Source organism: Podarcis bocagei (genome assembly GCF_964188305.1).
Source record: "Podarcis bocagei genome assembly, chromosome: 12".
NCBI classification, from domain to species: Eukaryota; Metazoa; Chordata; class Lepidosauria; order Squamata; family Lacertidae; genus Podarcis; species Podarcis bocagei.
Genome location: NC_138137.1, coordinates 15,399,521 through 15,422,821, shown reverse-complemented (window position 1 = coordinate 15,422,821; position 23,301 = coordinate 15,399,521). Strand labels below are relative to the sequence as shown.

Here is a 23,301-nt window from a genome sequence, read left to right as displayed (position 1 = left end):
CTGGAGAAAAGGAGATAGCTACTTAAAGGCCAATCAATTAAATGCTGCTTGTGCGTCAGTGAACTCAATATACTAGGTGCTTCTGTAGACATTTATATCAAGTCTGGAATCAGTAGCTTTCATGCACCCAAAATGCAAAATAAAAAGCTCTTCTTAGTAAACGTCTATACTAATGTAGGTCAAGGCAGCATGAGTAAAGCAGACAGCAAAACAAAAGCCTGTTATCTGCAATATATATTGGTTTTAATGAAAGCATCCAACAGGATTCCATGCTCTGCTCCATAACAGAAATATTTGCCATTCAGACGAAGCATCCAAAACAATTCATCTGTTTCAGTGGAAATGGGGGCGGAAAGGGGGAGGGAAGGAGAGAGACAGACAAGCACTACAACTTGACTGATGAACGATCAGGCATGTTACCTGAATACTTTTTTGTTCTTGAACCCTCAATGATAGCAGACCATCACAAAAGCAGCACACAATGTGCACTCCCCTAGAAAAATCAAGAGTGATAATAGATTTCATTTTAGTAATAGTACAGAAGCCGCCGAGAATAAAATGCTATTCCTTGGCCAGTGACAGTTGCCCTAAGTTGCAGAGATACTTCTAATTTCCATAACATGCACCGTATTTTTCGCTCTATAAGACGCACCAGACCACAAGATGCACCTAGTTTTTGGAGGAGGAAAACAAGAAAAAAATATTCTGAATCTCAGAAGCCAGAACAGCAAGAGGGATCGCTGGGCAGTGAAAGCAGCAATCCCTCTTGCTGTTCTGTCTTCGGGGATAGCTGTGCAGCCTGCATTCGCTCCATAAGACGCACACACATTTCCCCTTACTTTTTAGGAGGGAAAAAGTGAGTCTTATAGAGCAAAAAATACGGTAGATGTTTTTTAAGTGCCTGACATTTTGACACCGCCCCAAAAAAAACCTTCATCTCCTTTGTGCTTATTTTACATGCCAGGGCAAGCAACAATGGACTCAAGTGCTTAAGTCCTCAAAGCAGAACTCTATTGCATGCAAAGAAAAGAGAGAAACTTAATAAAGTGTGTGTAAAATTAGTGAGAAAGCTTGTTGTTGTTGTTTTTAATTATGTACTGCAGTCACTGATACTGGTAAATTAAGCAAACATCTTGTATGTCAAGTCGATTTCATACAAATATAATTTGACAATGATCAAACCAATCTTAAAATCTGATACATTAGTAAATTGTAAAACAATGCAAGTGGCATAGCCTAATGAAAGTTATAACATACGGAAGAATCTACGAAGAGTCTGCTGCAACAGGCAAATGGCACTTCCAGTCCGGCAGCCAGTTCTCAGAGTGCCAAAGTAATACCTATCGGAAGCCCACAAGCAGGACCCAAACAAAAGAACACTCTCTCCTCCTGAAATTTCCAACAACTGGGATTCAGCAGCATTCTGTCCCCAACCAAGCTATGGCAAGAAGCTCTGGATGTTTTGATTTTACTCTTAACGAAGGACAAGCTTCAAACCTGCCTGTAGTTTTATTTTTACACATTTAGCAAGACTTCAATATGGCTGTTAACAATGCATTTTCTTCCTGGTAAGTCAAGGGATTGTGATGAGTTAATACGGTCATGCTTGCCTCAACCTCTCTTTGTTGGCATGTGTACCTGTAGAACCGCACCTCCCAAAATAGGGTGTTATTGATTCTTGCCTTTCAATCAAATGACCCAAGTTAGGATCTTACGTTTTCATTTGAGGGGCTCTATAAGCACACATCCAAAGTAGACATTTACAGCAAACACATGGAGAGCAGAGTAGGGTGGACTCCAGGAGGTGGCCAATGCTGCATGTAATCATTGTTCTGAGGATGTTTACCCATTCTGAGTGTTTACACAGAGCAAGAGGCATCATGAAGATGGGAATACCAATAGAAAAGACATATGACTGCCCTGAAAGTTTTAGACCTCAAAAAATAAAGCACTAAATCACTTCACAAAAGAAAAAATGGTTTGCGTACATGAAGACCAAAATTCAACCCTTAGCATCGCCAATTAAGGGTCCAGGCAGGTCTGAATAATGTCTCTACCTTAGACCTTGGAGGGCCAGCTAGGTTAGACAGTACTGAGCTACATACATCATTGGGCTGATTCAGGGCAAAACAGTTCTAGCACCTTATAGACAAACCAGTGTACTTGCAGAACAAGTTTTTGTAGTTTGAAATAACCCCTCTTCACTGTCACTTGGTAGGCACTGTTAAGTCCTCAGGTATCATATCTGTCTTCACTGTGAGAGTTACACCAAAGTTTGGCTTAGCATGTCATCTGAGCCCAGGCTAGTAGTGGTTTGTCATGAGCTGTAGCCAAGATTTGTTCTTGGTTTACAACTTGTGGCTTGCCTGGAGCAAGACAAATCACGTGCCTGGGTTCAGACAATGCACTAAACCAAATCGTGGCTTGGTTCAGAGAAGCGAGACCGGAGGAAGAGCAAAGCAGCTGCGAGCCACAATCTCCTCTCTGGGAGCCTGACCAAGTCATGGTTGATTTAGCATTGCACGGAAACCGAGTCAATATACATCTGTGAGGGGAAGCAGCTATGAAGGCAGAAGCTAAGGCAGCACCCACGTTCAGAGTCCTAACCACTAAGATACTGACACCTCCTAGAGAGACTACTTTTGGGGTGTTTACAGGAAACCAAAAGCACTGAAAAATGCACAAGGGAACCATGCTAGCTAGTCCAGTCCCACCCCCAATGACCATGACAGCCATGTCCCTCACAGCCAGGTGTGGGGCTCCTCAATATAAGGGGGAATACTGAGTAATTGCAGTAGTGGAAGATAGTAGCGTGTGTGTGTGTGTGTGTGTGTGTGTGTGTGTGTAGTGATCAGGAGGTTTCCAACAAATGAGGATACATGGGGGGCTCCCCTTGGTCTGGACTCTGCTTCATCTGTTGCAGAATATGGTGGCTTGTGGGGGCAAACTGCTGCCAGGAATTAAACCTGGTTTGTAGGATTTTCACCGACTGCCATTCTGCTACTGGATCAAATTCAAGGCATTGCCACTGTAAGATCCTTTACAACTCAGGACCAGGTTACTTGAGAGACAACCTCATGCCATATACTAAGTGGGTCACTTCAGAAGTGACCCACTAAGTGGGACTTCAGAAGAGCTTCTCCTTCAAGTTCCAAAGATAACAGAAGCCCATTCCACAGTAACTTGGAGCAGGCTACACCAGTTTTGTAGAGCGGTATTCCTGTCACGTTATATGACAAACACACACTGTACTTTCTGGAAGCTATTGAATATATTTATGTTCAAGGAAGCTTTGCAGCAGGATGGATAGCTCTCTGCCTGCTTAGGATTTGCTTGTGTTGTTTTTATTGTATTTTGTATATCACCTTAAGGTATGTGTGCTGAAGGTGATTAAATAAAACGAAAGCAGTAGCACCAGAGTGTCCCATTGAATGAACTGGTCCAGGGTCAGATTGACTAATGGAAAGGAAACACATGGGAAATTCTACTAGGAATTCAATTCACCATCATTGTGAGCCTGGACCAGTTTATCAACAAGTAATTTTCTAGACACTACGGTGGAAAAACATTATGGACATAAGCACCCTCTGTTGGAAACCTACTGACAACTATATATATCTACATGTTTTTGTGTAGAACTGCCTCTGTTCTGACTCACAACTAAAGGATTTACACCAGGTGTTTTAGTCTACAATACCCATCCAGTGAAATAAAAGTTCCACAGAGTTGTAGCCAGAAATAAATCTACTACAGGGCAGACCTAGAAGAGGAAAATGAATGCTACTCTTCACCCAAGTAAAACGTAAGGTGCCACAAAAAAGTTGTTAATGCATTATGCAATGGTACCTCGAGTTACAAACACCTCAGGTTACAAACGCTTCAGGTTACAAACTCTGCTAACCTGGAAGAGTTCCCTCGAGTTGAGAACTTTGCCCCAGGATGAGAACAGAAATCGTGTGCTGGCGGCGCAGCGGCAAGAGGCCCCATTAGCGAAAGCACGCCTCTAGTTAAGAACAGTTTCAGGTTAAGAACGGACCTCCGGAATGAATTAAGTTCGTAACTAGAGGTATCACTGTAGTTTAAAAATTTCACAATGGAGACTCCCTTTGAAGTTGTTTTGTTGAAAATGGGGACCAATAGGAATAGATGTAATCCTGCAAGTTCTGAAGTATTTGTATGTAGACTTGCTATGGTAAAAACCTGCATAGCCACATCCATTAGGAGACCACTCCAGTTGAGTTGCATGTGCCTCTGTTCAGGCACCTCTTCCATTGTTATTGTGGATGTTAGGTTCTGTATTCCACCATATCTCTCAGCCTGACATTTTGTACATAATTCCTCAACAGGATGCAACCAGGGCCCTTAGATAAGCATTTTCAAAGGTAAGATTAACACATTAGCTTAAACCCCTGTAAGTAAGACGACACTGTTATACAAATTATGGAAACACTGGGTGTTTCCAGTGTTCAAAATGTAAATAGTCAACACTGTGTGAAATAAGCTACAATGTTAAACAATGTCACAATTCTCCGTCTTGGCGCAGCAAGCATTTTTCAATCAAAAATCCTTCTCAATAGTTCAGAAATTCCTACTTGGATTTTATCATAATCAAACCAGCAACACATACACACCACTTCCTGCAATAAAAATTGATTTAAAAAACAAAATCAGGTATAAATTAACAGTACTATATTTTCATCTGAAATAGAAAAGATCATTCCAGTATGCGTAACTCTGTCACAGAGTCGCAAACCTGGAAAAGACTGAGGCAGGCATAAATTGCAACCCTATCTGGTGTCTAAGCTGTTGCAGAAAATGCTGAAGTCAAGAATTTCCTTTGCTACTGACTCATACCACATCACATTTCAAACAAAATCCACATTGTGAGAGATCAATTACAGCTTTAAGATTTATTTATTTTTTAAAAAAACACCAAAACACTTTAGCTAACAGTATACCAAAAACTCACACTCAGCTTAGACCCTTTGAAAGCAACAGACTTAAACCTATTGCTTTCAATAGGTCTGCTCCAATTATGACTAATGTTGATTAAAGCTACAATCTGATACACACTTAACTAGGAGTAAGCCCTGTTAAGCAGATTTCTGAGCAGACATACATAGGGCTGCAATGTAAGGTATAACAACTGCAAACCTACAAAATATAGTCATAAGGACAGAGAAACCCTGAAAAAGAAAACTGCTTTTATTGATTCAAAGAGCTACATCAACAAAATAATTGTGGTCTCTTGTGAGATGCTTATATGGTCACTCAAATAAAATTGCTCCATAAACATAGTGAAAGATAAGGCTCAGGGTTTGCCCTCAGGTACAGTTCCTAGCAGTCATAAGACTGCAGCAGTTGCAGACACAATTTATGACATCCTCGGAATGACCTTTAAAGTTAGAAACTGATTAAGTGTAGGACATTCCAGGTAGTTCTTATCCAGCAGAATCACGAGGTACAGAAAACAATCCCTGTGCATTTCTCATAAGAAAATGTACGCATACTGTATTGTAAATCTACATGTGCAAAAGCTCCACACCCTTTTTTCTCTGAACTGTTTTTAGTGACTTTTTGCATACCTTTCCTAGCAACTCATTCGTATTTGTGAGATTATCAATTCCAATGGCAGAAGCATTTCAGTTAATGGCAAAAGTAAAACATTTGCTCAAGGGCTTATTATTTGCTTAATGTGTGGGATTCTACCTAGTAAATCAAAAGCTTTACTGGTACCAACCAAAACCACAATGTACTTGTGCAAGCTTGTGGTTTTTCAGTTAATTCTAATAACAACTGTTTTACTATTCCTGCGTGGAATAGTCTTAACAGACCAGACCAGCTACTCTCACTTTTATTGTGTAGATGTAGAAACATCTCCAAATAAAACATAGTTGAATATCACCCTATAAAGGTGCAATTTTAAAAACTGGTTACATGATTATGGTGAAACCAAATCTAAGAGTTATTATAGAAGACACTGCAAGACAAGAAACTAGGGTTAGCAAACAGTGGAAGAAGCAAGTGTCATTGGAAAGCAGGGCAGCAAGGTCAGGGTGACTCACCCAAATAATGAATATGCAGTATCAACCAATTACATATTTGTAATACAGTACTTTAGTCTGCATGATGGCTGAAGTCTGCCTTAGAGTCTAGAGATTAGATAATGTTATATGAAAACAGAAACAGGAAAATTTCCAAGAATGGATCTTGTGAGGGGCGAGAACTACAACAAGACAATCAACTGGAGAATGAGGAGAAAGGAAAACCAAACTAAGCCTTATGGCTCTGATAAGAAACTCAAGAACAGTCAAAGCAGAAAATAATGGGTCAGAGTCTGCAGCTAACTTAAATCAGCTGCATTTACCCATGTGACAGCTTTAAAAGAGATAGAAGTAGCGACATTCAAACGTTTTTAAATTAATCTTGTATTTGGATCCACTTCTTTCTCTCAGCATATTTTAAGAGCATGTGGAATGCACGATTGCATGTGTACATTTTAGACCATCCTAACCTAAGGTTTGCATCTGGCATGAAAACAAAGCACCCCAAAGTTCCCAATTGCAGCAGAACCCAACCATGCTCCATCTTACAAAATATAAATATAAAATGCAAAATGCAGAGTTTCATTCAGGCTGTTTATAGCATGTGTAATGCCTTCCCAAGAACTCAACTAATTGCAAGACAGCAGATGCAGCACCCGAGGAAAACTCCTAGGCGCCTAGTTGCTCAGATTCCTAGAAGTGTTGTGCTAATGCCAGTAAGTTCAGAATTTTTGTTCTGTCTTCAGAGAGCTTGCCTCTAAATGTATGATATTGGCTCCAATATATGGATGTTGCTGCCTAAGTATTTAAAACATTTCTCCAGCACCAATGATCCAGAATTGCAACTGTTATTTTGCTTGATTTGTGTGTGCATGAGCTGCTGCCTATAATAGGCCCTGCTGTTCACAATGCCCATCAAAATAGGTTCCAACTGGGACAACCGATCTCAGTGATCATGGGTAGGAGGAGGAGTTACGCTAAGACCAGACCATGTCATTACCGAGGAGGCAGGTTTAGTCGTTATTTGAGGACTATCCCTTACTCCGGGTCTGGTCTTGTCCGGATGGATACTGGAATCAGCAAGGGATACCCACATGACCTGAAGGTGCTGCTGTGCAATGCCAGGCCAATGATTCATAAGACTACTGCCACCCATGACTTGATCATGGATGGAGGACTTGACCTGGCATGCGTAACAGAGACTTGGTTGGATGAAGCAGATGGGCCTGTCCTTGCTGCTGCTTGTCTACCAGGTTTCTCTTACGACAGCAACCCAGGCCTTGGGGGAGGGGGGGTTGCAATGATTTTTAGGAAGTCATTAGTTTGCAACAGGCGTTCTGTTGGGAAGACCTAGTTCTCTGAGTGCATGTTCTGGAAGCTGGGCAATTGGGGCAGTACAGGATTCCTTTTGGTGTACTGACCTCCCTGCTGCACCAAGGATTCCCTGCCTGAGCTGCTTCAGGTCATGGCGGATGTTCTCCTGGAGACACCTAGTTTGGTTGTCCTAGGGGATTTTAACATCCATGCCGACACGACCTTACAAGGGGCCGCTTGAGATTTCGTGGAAAGCATGGCCTCCATGCGGCTGTCCCTGAATAAGTCTGGCCCAACTCATAGTCACGGACATGCCTTAGACCTGGTGTTCACCTCTATGGATGTTGGTGATCTGACACTAAGTAAAAGCGAAACTGAAGAAGTGCCATGGTCTGATCATTTCCTGGTGCAACTGGACTTCTCCACAACCCTTCCCCTCTGCAGGGAGGTGGGAACGATTTGGATGGTCCGCCCCCACCACTTAATGGATCCAAATGGTTTCCAAAGAGTGGTAGGGAATGCTTTATCCCATGTCGATGGCCTTTCAGCTGATTTCCTGGTGGCCCGCTGGAATGTGGATTTAACCAGGGCTACTGACTGTTTAGCTCCAAAGCGCCCTCTTCGATTGCATGGAGCCCTGACAGCCCCGTGGTTTTCCACGGATCTGAGGGCAATGAAACAATCGTTGAGGTAGCTAGAGTGCCGGTGGCAGATAACTCATTCTGAAGCTGACCGGACACGCATTAGAGCTCAATGTTGTCAAAGAGAAGAACAACTACCAGACTTTTAGAAGACATCTGAAGGCAGCCCTGTTTAGGGAAGCTTTTACTGTTTAACAGATCACTGTATTTTAATATTTTGTTGGAAGCCGCCCAGAGTGGCTGGGGAAACCCGGCCAGATGGGCAGGGTATAAATATAATAATAATAATAATAATAATAATAATAATAATAATAATAATAATAATAATAATAATTTATTCCAAGAGTCAAAGGATAAAGTACAACATGATTCCTGGACTGCCAACATTTGGTGTATGCACGCTGGACCTTCGCTTGCAGGGGTACAAAGCACAGTGCTCAGGTTTTTATAACCTCAAATCCTTGCCTGTGAGTGAATTAACATTCCAAATTGAACAAGACAGCAAGCTGCCCTAGAGCTTTCTCTTTTGAGTTTTGTGCTGTTTTCTGTCATGCTGTATAGCATATCATGCTCAGGAACATTTACTACACTAAGGCAAGAGACCACCACGACAGAGCTGCTTGAGATATCACTTAGACAGAGACTGAAACAGCTTTCAATAAGGCACAAAAAGGTAACTATCCACTCCAGAGTTCAGAAGGCAGTTTCTCCTCTGAATAATCCATTTCAAAATCCTAGATAATGGAAATCATCCGCCAATTCTCTACTTTTTAGGGCAATCATTAGTTAGTAGGACCTAGGTTCTACGTGGAAAACATCATCCAAACCAACACAATATGATGTGCATTATGCAAACCTTCCCAGGAGCCTATGTAGTCTTCTGGGGGCTCTAACCCTTTGTGGGTCATCACTGCACGGCACAACATTAGTATGTCATCTACTATGGATTTTGGAAAGTGGTTTGTCTGTCTGTTCATTCTCTTTTCAATTCGGACACATCTTTACAGAACATCACTAACTAAGTACAAGGGTTCCCAAGGTGGGGACAGCAGCTTTTAAAGATACTTGGATGCTGGTCCCCAATATTTTTTGCTTTCCAAAAATTCCTGGGCAGCACTGGGCACTCCCCACTATCAGGAAATAAAATTAAATATAGGCCTGAAGAAGGAAGGAATGCCTCCAATTGAATAACTACTACATGTGTGTCACACCCTCAGTCAGGACTCCATATGGTGCAATTCTACAATGTGGTAGAGTGTGCAGAAAGCAGCTTCCTGCAAATCTCAGCTTTTTCTTTAAAAAAATATAAATAAAAGTTTCTAGAACTTTAGAAAATGTAGCAAAGTGTGCCAGCTAAAATCTCAGAATGAAGAAAACTAACTGAGAAGGACTCAGTGTGCTGGGCTGCAGTGTTGTTAGCCCCTCCTTTGATTTGCAACAGTAGAAACAATTATGTAAATCAAGAAAAACTATGCACACTTGCTCAATTTCTATTATTTATGAGGGTCATGGAGCTCAGCATTTCTGAGTACTGACTTTAAAAAAAAAAAATTGCAGAGAGTATAACCACCATGTCATTTAAAGAAAATCAGCACAACTATACACCAGTGTCTCAAACAGAGTAGAAATGAAAAGCTATTCCTGCCCTCTATTCCATCTCTTCAGTACCGAGTGTATCACTAATAGTTTTAACTCCTCAGCACCAGGCTGTAGTTAAAAAGCCATTACCTCAGAGGCCAGAAATAGCACAAGGTAGGCATATCAGAAGGGTAATATGCAAGTAGAAAACTCTTGAGAACTGCACAAGCTATACAGATTATAGCTACACACAGTATAATAAGCAAGCAACCTTGTTACTGATATCATTACTTGACATCTGAATCGCCACTTTAAGGGGCAGCGATCAGCTGCCTGTTCATAGAACACTGTGGATCATGAAGCCATTGTTTTTGATGTTGAGTGGAAGCTGGGCTACAGTCTTTCCATATTGCTAAGTAAAGGTCATTTTCCGGGTCATATTTTTTGTGAGGAACAAGCAAAAGAAAGAAGAGAAGCAGTCTGAAACCAAAGTTTCAGCACAATATACCTTGTAGCAAGTATCATGCTTCAGGCTCTGAGACTGGGGGAATATGGAGGACCAGGTAGAAACTTTCCATGATGTGCAGCTACTCAGTAACCCAGTTGTTCAAATCATCCTCCAGGGTGGTGAAGATACATGAAGCACTCTCCTACTTTCTCAGATTTCTTATCAGGTATGTTAGTGCAACAATGAGGTGGTTACATGCAACAATTGACCAAGATAGTCTTGGCTTACGAGCCAGCCTGGGTGTGGGGTTGCCCACAAATCTTTCCCCATCCCAGCTCCCCCAGGATGCGCAGAGAGCTTGGGGAAGAGACAGGATTGCTCTCATTTGCAGTGTGGCACAAAAAAAGGAAATAAAAGAGCCTTATGGATTTGTGCCATTTTTTAACCTTCTCCAACCCTCAGTGCTAATGAGATTTGATAGCACTGCTTCTCTGCTTGAAGCATTCGACATTGGAAAGATGTATTACATGTATTTGTAGATGCCTGGCTATATGCACAAAAAGCTAAGTCGCAATCTTCCTTAGAAAAGGCTGCTTTGTCCATCTTCCCTTGCAATCAACAGCAGCAGAGGTGGATAACTTCTTTCCAGTGTGGCTTTATACTTCACATGGGGCAACAATGAGGCTAAATAAATACGGCTGGTGTTCTGCAAGAACTGCTAGCACCAACAGGTTTGATCTGTCTTCTAAGAATATCATACTAAACACTATTGCGGTTGTACAGTAGCTTTACAAACTTCCTTACTGTAATAGCTTTACATTTCTAATCTGTTTTAAAATCCACGTTACACAATGGCTTATTTAATATCTGACCATCTAAAAAGATCACAACAGTTCTCAAAGAGTCAAATAGGACAAGGCTCTCTCTAGACTAAATGCCTTCACCAATGGAATAATAATTTTAAAACCCTGTAAAATCGCATGTTTTACATACTGGGCAAGACAGCAAGAGACCCGAAACATTATCTTAGCATAGTTGTAAAAGGCTGCAAACATCATTGAGTGTAGTGGAAAATATGGAAATTTAATAGTTGTGGGAGAGAATGAATTGCACCGATTGACCAGCATGTTAGAAAACAATCAAATATAAGTAAAAACCTTTATGTACATTACAACAGAAAGTATCCCAAAATTAAACAAACATATAATACTTAACTAAAACACAACATTTTGTGTGGTCTGAGAACTTCAGATGTTATAAAAAGGAACCACTTGTCACATGTTCTAACCCATGTTCTATGCAACAGAAATATTCCTGTATCTATATAGTATACCCCTCAAGCCTACACACTTCTCCACATTGTAGTTTTAAGGAAAAGATAGGGATCCAATGTTGGACCACAGAAAGTAAAAAGTACATACAATAGGACTCACTGGATCACACAAAATGCTAAACCATAGTTTGACATTATATGGAGGAGACACACTGAATCCAAGCACGCATTGGGCTCACATAGCCCCCCTTATTCCTTCCACGCAGCCACAAGAAAGACTTCTGTAGTGCTTACTTTTATTTCCAAATATTCTCAACTTGGCGTTATGTGAACAAGGAATCCTAGTTTAAAGCAATGATTAATTCATAAACAAACCAAATTCAAACCATGGGTGATGCAAGTTATATTGTTTGGCAACTACTGTTTGTATTAAACCAGGATTCCTGGTTTCCAAATAACATTACGAAGAGATCCTTTTAAATTGAAAGTAAACTCAGTAGAAGTTGTTCTTCTGGCCACACAGGAGAAAGAGGGCAAAAGGAGAGGGGTGTATCTGAACCCAATGTTTTGCTCAGGATTGCTCAGTGCTAAAATATTATTTGTTAATTATATTATTTCTGTACTCTTACGAGAAGTTAAGTAAGTGTGCATCTGGATAAAAGAATCTGGGAACAAAACAGACAGAACCACCAACTCCTGGTTTACTAGCTTAAATCTGCTGTTTGTGACCCACAAATGTATCTGCTCTTCAATGACCTGCTATATTGACACAACTTTTTGTTTTAGCCTTGATGGTCAATTATTGCCAGGATTTCTGATATAACCAATTTTCATTTTCAGTACTCTACTCCAGAGGAAGGAGATATTTTTGTGCCCCATTCAGACAACACCAAAAAGTCAGGAAACTAGAAAAGACTGACTTGCACGACTGAAATATCAAGATTTTATGTCCAAACAATAATTGTATCCCAACTAGTTTTCCAACTAGAATGATTATGGCTCTTGAAGAATGAAATGAAAACAAAAACATTTAAGAGAGGCATCAAGGGCATACTAGAAATGAAATGGATGAAATAATTAACAGAATGGGTCAGCAGAAATGTGAGGTTTTTATCAGTGTCAAGTAAGCATTAGTAAATAGTTCTTTGTATTTGCTGGTTTAAATAATTGTATCAACTTAGTTCACAGCTGATCTTAATTCAGTTACGTACTACAAGCAGTAATTAGCTTACTTTCTTACCATTGTAGGTTATCCTTGGTTTTGTCAAACACATCACAAGATGTAAATCCATTTCATCTGAAGAGACAAACTTGGAACAAACAGGGCACTTGAATCCTAAAGCAAAAAAGAAAAAAGGAGAGAAAAATATTGAGAAGTGTGACAACTTTTGTATAGCTCATCTTTTCATGATATGTAAATCAAAATATTTCTTTGGTTTATGGAAGTGTCATTATACACAGGTATTAAAGGACAACACTGCTTTAGAGGACAGGTGCTTTGCGCTTAACACAAGTTAATGATGCAGGCATACTTTATTCTTTGCAAATTCATTTTGATACAAACTGGGAAAAGAGAGTGTGTGGAAGCAGTTCAGTTCTGGGCTAGACTAAGTTGGCTGTCAGTTCAAAATAAATCGCACTGCACTGACAATGAGAAACACTGAGAGTCAACAAGGACATTCTCAGTTCAGAGAAAATGACATAAATATAGACCAGAGAAGAGAACTGTATACGACACTGATATTTCTTATCTCAATAGGGAGAATTAAATTAAAACTTCACCTTGTGAAATCTGGTAGTGGCCTACGACAAGAGATGGCAACCTAGCCAATATTCACTTCCAATGTGAGAGAGAATGAATCAAGATTCATGTAAAGCTGGACTATATAACTGCAGATTCACATTGCCCAAGGCAGGGACAAAACTAGGCTTTATTTTACATGGGTCAAAAACCCAGTTTGGTACCCCCCCATGCACATTTGCGCGCGTGCGCACACACACACACACACAGGTTGGGAGCATCAATGGCCCTCCTCTGGCGGCTTCACCAGGGGTAAAAAACCCATAGCTACGACTCTGCCCAAGGAACCAGTTCATCACAATGTAGTCTCTGAAAATCCTTGTTGTGACCTTACCCTACATATGTAGGAATCTCTCTATCCCTGTCACATACTAGCAACCCCATAATTAGGACTAGGAAGGATTAAATCAGTTTTGCATGAAACTAGGTCAGAGAGGCTAGACATCTGCATGACCACAATTGCACAGTGAATTGTGGTGTCTGATTTCCAGTACAGCATCTGTTGTATATTTCACTTCTGATAATCTTAGCTTTGTTTAAGAACAATATCAGCAAGTAATAACCTCTTCTGGCTTTATAAAATGAATGAGACAGACAGCTCCACTTTTACATTAAAAATGCACAAATTAAAACTTGTGAGATGTCCAATAAATGCTAACTATTTTTATGAAGATGTAAATATTTCTATATGCTTAAGACTTTCTGTCCACCAGATTAGGCTGTTTTGAATGTTACACAAAAGTTCAAGAAAAGTCTGACAACCCCAATATTGGAATAGATGAAATTCACCATTGCTCCTCCTCTCCTGTTAAATCAGAAATACTAACTTGGAGATCCACAGAAAACACGTTTGCCATAGAAACAGAAAAGAAGTTAAATATTATGATCCTGAATTATTGATATGGCAATGTTACTGTAAGTCTAGATACCATGGCAAACCCCATTATCAAACAAAATAATGGAATAAACCGTATTTAAAAAACCAACCAACCAACCAAGCAACAATTGTGATTTTACACTTACATCTTGTTAGCATTAAAAGGACCAGGGAATATTTTACATGAGTACAAGCTTCTGCTGGAAGTCAGCATGTTTGCATGGTCATGGTAAGCTTACAGTTTGAGATAAATCAGGCAATCAAGGCAAAACTTCCGTTTTTAGTCGCTGCATGAGGTCAAGGAAACTACAAAGTACAAACCAGGATGAGAGACAGTAAAATACTACTCCGGAATTAATTTTGTTTCAGGCAACATGCTATTGAACTCTAAACCAATCCACTTTTCATGAAGGAAAAAGAAGAAACAAGCATTTTATTTTACACAAAAAGTGCAAGATGCCGGTGCAACCTGGGGCCCTTTAGATGTTGCCGGACTACAACTCCCATCATCCCTGACCTTTGGTCCTGCTGGCTGGGGCTCATTGGAGTTTGACAGCCTCTGAAGGGCCACATGTTCCCCCATCCCTGGCTGAAGGGAACATTCATGGACGTTCTTGCAATAGCTTTTTGATCTACTTGCGTTGTAGTTCAGATATGATGATACAATGATATAAGTTCTGTATTTGGGGGGGGGGGATATGATGTGTGAAAAATGGCAGAGAATGACCCCTGAGTATCTCCTGAACCCAGCTCCTGCCAGAGAATCTGTTTTGAATTGATGTCTAGTTTTGTTCTAGTTTAGCTTATGAAAATAACTCCCACAATTTTGTCCAATGTAATAAAGAGGGAAGTGTCTTTTTCATTTGAAAAAACCAAGTAGGCACATAAGATACATAGGGCAGGAAGGTGTACATTGGCAAAGTCTTCTGAATGCCAAATCTGAAAACTGGTAGAATAAGGCAACATTTCCTTTAAATGAACAGCCCCCTTGCCTAACCAACAAATCCAGAAAGCCTTCTTGTCAAAAGAGGAACATCACTTGACCAGTATACTTATTCTATACTAGTAACAGGAACAGAACCAGAATGAGAACAAAGCAATATACAAACAAAACTCAAAGTGGGAAGTAGTATTTATTACATGCTGACAACTGTAGGCTTACTGAAAATGTGCTAAGCCCAGAGAGGAACTTGCTACTCTCTGGTCCTATCATCATCAACATCATCAGTTAAATTTCTATACAACCCATCATCCAAGGATCACATGGTAGCTTACAATGTAAAACCACAAAAATACACATAATAATAATAAACAAAAACAATAACTTGAGCACACACAGTTTAAAAGGCCATAGATAGTCAAAGGCCTGAGAGAAGAGGAATGTTTTTGCCTGGCACCTCAAGATATATAATGAAGGCGCCATGCGAGCCTCACTGGAGAGAGCATTCCAAAACAGGGAGCCACCACCAAAAAGGCCCATGCTCGTGCTGCCACCATCCGGACCTCTCTCAGAGGAGGCATACGAAGAAGGGCCTCAGGTGATGATTGCAGGGTCTGAGTCAGTTCATTTGGGGAGAGGCAGTGCATCTTGGCAGCGAAGCCAAAAACAAACCCTGAGTACAGATTGTGGTTAGGGAGAGAGTTCAAGCACAACCCTGGGTTTGGATAACACACAGAGCCAAACCTGCCACACCAGACTGAGCTAAAGGGGCCAGGGAGGAGGAAAGTGGGCACATTCTTCCTCCTGGAGCCAGTAGTATGGCTTAGCATTACGTGTGAATATGGCCACCCTGTACCTTCAATAAAACAAAAGCCTTCTAGATAAAGTTACACAGGCGATTTAGATAATTTAGTTTTCATTTAAAAAGAGAAGGTTTAAACCCTTATAGAGAAAAGAAGAAGAAGAGGGGTATATAGAGCAGTGTATCCTGCTCACCCAAAAACCAGAAGATGGTTGAAGTGAGATCAGGCATGTGCGTGCACACACAAACAGACCCATTAGCTGCTTCAAAAACTCAGCTTCAAATTTCACCCCTTGGTTTTCAAAGGTTCATTTGGTTCAGAACACACCTGATGAGAGCAGAGTGTCACAGCTAGTATTGAGGAATGTATTGCAGCATTTTATTTTAATTTAACAAAATCTGCTTAACTGTGAATAAAACCTCCAAGTGGTTTATAAAGGTGGTTCTTCCTACTTACACAACTAAAAACTTGCAAGAATGGCCTGGTTTTCACAAAAACACTAAGCCACTAAACCATACTGTGGCTTAGCATTATATGCAAGCCGAGCACAGCAGCTTAACTAAAGTTTGCTTATTGCCAACAAACCATTTTCTGGAGCCAGCATTTGCTGTTTTACAAGCCAAGTTAACACAGCATTCTTCCTTAACCACTGTTAGTTGCTGTCAGGGAACTGCCATCAGCTCAGAAGCAAGAAATAGAAGGGCAGTTGTGTTACAGGGAGCCTCCAAAAATCTTGCGAAGCAGTTCCTCTTCCGGGGAGGAGGAAAGCCCCACCTCCAGTGGGGAAGAGGAGCAAGGACCAGAGGATGCTGGTGAGAGCCTTAACACCGCTCCTGGGCAAGCCGGACAGGAGGGAAACACGCCCTTGTCATAGCCCATCCTGCGCAGTAGTCTAAGTCGCAAAGAGGGAAGGAGAAGGCTGGGGGTAACGAAACTCTTATGTTGGGGGAGGTACAAAAAAAGACCACTCCCGGATTCTGCTAGCGATTGAGCCAGACATGAGCTTTGGGGCTCTTCACTGTAAATAGTTTGCACCAAAATAAAGCCTGTAAAAGACAGGTTGGAGTCCTGCCTGATTACTCTCGAGCAACTGCAACAGCCATCTGACAGTTGCCTATCCCAGCCCAAATGTTCATCAAGCCATAACGGCATCTGGCAAGAGCAGCTATAAAGCAAATGGAGGGAAAAGTCATTGTTTGACTCATGGTTAACTTGTGGTTTGTTAAACTATGGCTTGAACAAACCATGGTTTTGCATTATATAAGTGCAGGCCTTCTCAACAGATGGGCTACATCTTGTTTCCAGATCGTCCTAATAACCTCCATTTGCTCTCTTTACCCAGAAGCTTATTAAGTGGCAATACAAAAAAGAATGTAATAAGTTTAATGGCGAAGATCAGGCACTCAGTAGGTTTATGTTAGTATTCTTATTTCATTCTTATTTATTAAATTTATATACCACCCTTCGTCACAAGATCTCAGGATGGTTCACAGAATAAAATACAAGATGTTGAGTTTAATTGAGAAAGTAAAGCCATTTGTGCAATTTCAAACACAAGTAACTGCAGCCTTCACCACATAACATGCCACCAGTATTCACCAAAGTGCCACAGGGATTAAAAATCCACAATAAATCACTTCCTTCAGTCGGATGCTAAGAAGAAAAGCATACAAACACACTATACACAAGGAGATGCTTGAGACTTCAGGGATTAATTACTATTTTTATCTCTCTTTGCTTGCCAAGAATTTTCTATCAATAGCCTAGACTGGCTTCTTTTGCACTGCATATGGGGTAAAGAAAGATGAGTTAGGATGCACTGTTACTGGCTTTGCTATCCCACAGGGACAACACCCTGGTTGTGAACACTGCTTGGGAACTCTCAGCACCCTACAAATAGTTTAAAAAGTACTTTGAAAACTGTTACTGAGACTCAAGCAGGACATCCCCTTTCACTATGAAAACTTGACACAAATAGCACAGCCTTCCATTTCTGCCACGGCTTCAGCTACAGTTTGCATAATTTAAGCTGCTCACAATACTGTTTGTACTGTTTCCATATATATAGACTAAACTGAAGTTAATCAAAAATGGAAGCAAAAGCTTCCAATCTCTTCTCCTAATGGACACCAAGAGGAACTGAAGGAGGAGAGGGGATGGGGGAGCATGCAAGCCCAAAGCTCAGTGCCGCTTGTTCCCTTCACAATAAATCATGGTCTACTATGAAGTCCAAACACAGACTTCAGTGTCCTGATTATTCTTACTTCCAACAATTTCTTCAACTGGGTAATAGCAACTATCTGAGAAAGCACTCAAGGTAACAGACGTGTCCATCGGATACAAAGTTTTCACTGAAGTCAGCGAGGGTCTAATGTCCTCACTAGGCAAAACTTTGTAAAATCTGATTTAATTGAAATACTTACCAGTAGCTAATGGTTCCTGGAGGAACACAGCAGCAATAAAGAAAGAAAGGAAAACCTTATCAATGACAAAAAGTCAGAATGTAATACATACATATGTGATGGAAATTTCCGTTAGATAAATGTGAAGGACAGGTTCTGATGTAACTTTTTGCTTCAGGCCTAGGGCAGAAATAGTGCTAGCTCCTGCAGACTTGGGTTTGTGAGTTAGAAATCATGCTCAGGAACATGCAATTCCTCCCCTTGTCCAATTCAACCATAGTTTAATCTTACACCTGCACCAATGCTAAAAATGGTTAATAGCATCCAGACTCGCTTCTTAACAAAAATGTGAAACTACTGTTTAGTGGGTTTGCAAATTCTGGTTTAGAAGGGAACGTGCTGAATTTTGACTATGACTACTCATAAAATATATGAAGGCAGCTTACAACATAAAATACAAAAAATAACAATCAATGAACACATTAAAAACATCAATGAAAATTCAACAGATACTGTTGGTTAAAAAGAAAAAAATCATATTGTGAAAACCTGTTGAAAAAGGATCTGCCACATTAGGATTGGTTCCTAATGAAGGCCAACTAAACTTCCAGGTCATGGAAAAGCCCCAGAAGATCTCCGTGACTGAGGTGGAGTGAAAGAGATCAGGTGGTACTTTATGCCTAAGTTGTTCAGGGCTTTGCGAATTCACAAAGGAGCCTTGGAATTGGTTTGATAGCAAATTGGCAACCAGTGCAGTTCTCTCAGCAGTAGAGTAACATGTTGTCTGCAATTTGCTCCTGTGAGGAGCCTGACTAATGCATTCTGTACTAGTTGCAGTCTATGGACCAGATACAAGGGAAATCCCACAAAAAGTGTGTTACAGAAATCCAGCCTCTCCTGATTCAGATGAAATGGATAAGTAGAGTTGGGTATCATCAGCATACTGCTGATACCTGGCTCCAAAGCTCCTCATGGCTGCTCCCAATGACTTCATACAGATGTTGAATAGCATTGGGGACAAGATAGTGCCCTGCGACACCTCAGAGCGCAAACATCAAGGGGCCGAAGAGTTGTATCCCAATGCTACACTTTGTTCATGATCCTTCGGCTAGCAATGGAACCAACGTAGCACCGTGAGACCAATATCCACCCCACAGAGTCAGTCCAAAAGGATACCATTTTCAACCATGGTATCAAAGACAGTTGAGAGATTGAGCAGAAGGAGCAGTATTGCACTCCCACTGCCCTTCTCTCTATAAAGGTCATCCATCAGAGTGACTGAAGCAGATTTGATCCCAAACCCAGGCCTGAACCCAAACTGGCATGGATCCAGACAGGCAGTCTCATGCAGGTATGTCTGCAGTTGTTGTGCCGCAACTCTTTCAATCCCTTCCTCAGGAAGGATGTATTTGTTACAATCCACTGGTTCCAGGGTTGGCCTTTTCAATAGTTGCCAAGCTGGTGCCAAATGTATTGCTCTGCTTTCTTTTGTACATTAGCAAGGCTGGGGGGGGGGGTCCTGTCTTCTGGGCAGCCCCAGACCTCCATACACACTGTCAAGGCTTGCGGCCCAAAGGGGTCACTTCAGTGCTGCTAATACAGCAAAAATAATGTGAGACACATCAGTTACAAGTTATGAGTCTCTGCAGTCACAACAGCCGCTGTGATTCTCCAGGGTTTTGACTTCCCACCCCAGAGGAGTGAGCCATAGTCTCTCGAGACAGATGCCAACAACAACAACAATAGGGTAGGTTAAACAAGAACTTTAACCTTAATTTTAAAGTCGAATCAAAACACAATATTTCATAGCTGATCACATAGGTGAGACAGGTGATAATGCAATTCTTTCCCACTCCTTCTTGCCCATTATTTGTAATTCAAATCAATATTCCTTAATTACCCAAAGGTCCATATTGGTATCTAAAATAGATGTGTTATCTACTTTAATGTAAGGTATCTAAAAGCCAGTCTAACCATAAATCCACAGCTGTCATACAGGGGGGGGGGGGAGAATAGTTCTCAAACAAAAAACAGATGGTCCATCAGCATGCTGCCTAGAAACAAGAGCAGAAACAGAGGATCAGGGCAATGCTGATGTCTCTAAAGAAAGAACCTTGAGGAAGAAAAAGGGGGAAAGATGGGGGGGGGGAAAGATGGGGTTACCTGAGAAAAAGCCATCTACACAAGGTAAGATGCACATCCATCCATTTGCACTGCACAGTCAACAGAGTGCCAACTTCCACTCTCTATCTGGTGAGTAAAGGAAGAACAGCTGTATCATGCATTACCAGGATGGCATGGAAGCTTCTTCTCCATTGTCTGGTCCCACACCAAATGGCTCCTCTTACAGATAATCAGATCTCACATTACTCGAGCCTATTAGGAAACAGCTCCCTAACTAATGAACAAATCGGCCTAACAGTGCTTTTCCACCAGTTTCCTCCCATTCCACCCAGAAAGCAGCCCCTTTGCAGTATTTTCCTTTTCTTTTTTTGGCCCTTGCTTAAATCGAAGACATTTATAAGCTTCATGTGTTTTATTTCTTTTCAGTTACTATTGATTTTAATCATCTTTTGAATGTCTATTGATAATTTTAATGTTTCATTTTGTATTTTGTGTAAACCACTTTAAGGTTCCCTTACAACCAAGCACTACATAGATTATTTTTAAGTAAGTTGTAACAAACAACAGTAAAACTGACAGTTAAGAATCAAGCATCTCCACTGATAGCAGTTGTTTTTGTACCAAGTTTGATCGCTAAAGGGAAAGAGGAAATGGAACTGTCAGAGCCCGCAGCAAGTTTTAGCTAACACAACAAAGAAAAAACATACGCTAGTGAAAGTTGGTAAAGTACTGTATTTATTTACCAGAGGGGCTGCTCTATTTGTCTGCAGCAGCAAACAAAATATTTGTCTGCTGAACAAATACCCAAGGGAAGCAGGCTAGCTTAGAGAGTGCATGACAAGCTCGTGGCACACATAGTTCTGATCTTTAACAGAAGCGAATAGCCAAGGAGTTCAGGTTATTGGCCCTGTATTTTTGTAAACACTGGTAATTGCCTCACTATGACTAATGGTAAGGCTGGCCCTTAGGCTAGCACGTTTCATTTTATATCAGCAAAGGTACGAAGTAGCTACAAAATGCAGCACTTGACCTCTTTACAGTCACTATTTTGTTACGTGCGTTGGTGCAGAATATGTAAAGCACAACACAGAGTAAAGGAGTTTTGAATGAAGCAGGGCCAAAATGCAAATAAGGCCTACTCCATATTGTGGTTGTTGCTGAGCTAAAGGCATATGCTAAGCAGGAAAACAGCATCAGGTACCTGATGCAAATGCAATCTTCAATAACAATCGTTTGAGACTAAATTTATTGGGGGGGGGGAGGAAGCAGACAACGTGTACTATATAAGGATCAATTCATTTTCTCATACAAGTGCTTAAGGAGTGTCAACACAACTACTTTAAAAATGTTGAAGAACTGGCTCCTGGGGGGAATCAGAATTTTAATCCATTTCAGGTCAAAAGAAGAAATAGATAACATAAATTATTTTGTGGTATTTTAACCTGCTCAACTTCTCAACCATTTGTGAGTGTTTTCCTGCTTAATTTATAATGTGTCCGTTTCTTATTTGCTTATTTAACTAATTTATGCATCTGATTTCATAACTCAAAGAAGCATGAGAAAAAAATTAACAGATAAAAGTTTAACACTGCTTTTGCAATATTATAGCTGTCCTTATACAGTTTCTGCATTTTTGGAATATAGATGGCCCAAAGGATGACCTCTGATGTTTGGTAGAATATTTTTTTTTTAACTCTGTAGTCACTGAAGATTCTATTGGACTTCTTTGTATAGCTATACCCCTGTATTGCGAGGATTTAACTCTTATTAAAGTATATATTAAAGTATGTATACATTAAACTGACTTTAGCATCAAATGCATCTGACTGGGTTTTCAAGAGGTCTATCTTACCAACACTTCATTAATAATGTGCTTTCCCCAAGCACAGAAGAAATAGCCATGAGAAAAAGTAACATCAGTAGTTATCCCAATCAGCTGAAAAGTATACTAGGAAATAACTTGGTTCAGAACCCATTAAATGCATTTCAGAAAACTTTCTAGTGCTTGGAAGCTCACTACAGAGAAGCAAAGGGCAGACCTCTGAGGAAAATACCCAGAGTCTGGCTTTCACCAAAGGCCCATTTTGAACAATACATTTTGTACCTTGTTGACACACAAACTTACTGCAGCTTGTTATGAAGGACAAGCACACGTAATCCTCAGTGATAAAATCTTATGCTTGGCATCCAAGGGGTTTCAGAATCAGTCCTTAACATTACCAACTAAAAGATCTTAAATAGAAGTCAGAGGAAACCTCTGTCAGAGATCCTATACATGAAACTATTCTGTTCAGAATAGAGTGACAACTGAGACATTCCATCTCGCACCTGCAAATGTTTTGAAGAGAAAAAGCTACAAATCACATAACTGTCCCATTCATAACAGAGCCTATATTGCCTGCATTTTGTTCCCTGGTTGTTGTTGTTGTTTAATCGTGTCCGACTCTTCGTGACCCCATGGACCAGAGCACGCCAGGCACTCCTGTCTTCCACTGCCTCCCGCAGTTTGGTCAGACTCATGTTTGTAGCTTCGATAACAGTGTCCAACCATCTCAACCTCTGTAGTCCCCTTCTCCTTGTGCCCTCCATCTTTCCCAACATCAGGGTCTTTTCCAGGGAGTCTTCTCTTCTCATGAGGTGGCCAAAGTATTGGAGCCTCAGCTTCAGGATCTGTCCTTCCAGTGAGCACTCAGGGCTGATTTCCGTAAGAATGGAGAGGTTTGATCTTCTTGCAGTCCATGGGACTCTCAAGAGTCTCCTCCAGCACCATAATTCAAAAGCATCAATTCTTCGGCGATCAGCCTTCTTTATGGTCCAGCTCTCACTTCCATACATTACTACTGGGAAAACCATGGCTTTTACTATACGGACCTTTGTTGGCAAGGTGATGTCTCTGCTTTTTAAGATGTTGTCTAGGTTTGCCATCGCCCTTCTCCCAAGGAGCAGGTGTCTTTTAATTTCGTGACTGCTGTCACCATCTGCAGTGATCATGGAGCCCAAGAAAGTAAAATCTCTCACTGCCTCCATTTCCTCCCCTTTTATTTGCCAGGAGGTGA

General features: G+C 40.8%; 1 protein-coding gene across 3 annotated transcripts in view; it reads right to left on the bottom strand.

Moving 5' to 3' along the window:
• ZNRF2 (zinc and ring finger 2) overlaps window positions 1-23,301 on the bottom strand; it is a 53,267-nt gene that overhangs the window by 9,809 nt on the left and 20,157 nt on the right. For 2 of the 3 annotated variants that reach the window (XM_081164947.1, XM_081164946.1), the window contains exon 2: window positions 12,539-12,634. In XM_081164947.1, coding sequence (XP_081021073.1) covers window positions 12,539-12,634 — 96 coding nt within the window. Of the gene's footprint in view, window positions 1-420; window positions 494-12,538; window positions 12,635-23,301 lie in introns of all 3 variants that reach the window. The other variant, XM_081164948.1, reaches the window with a different exon arrangement.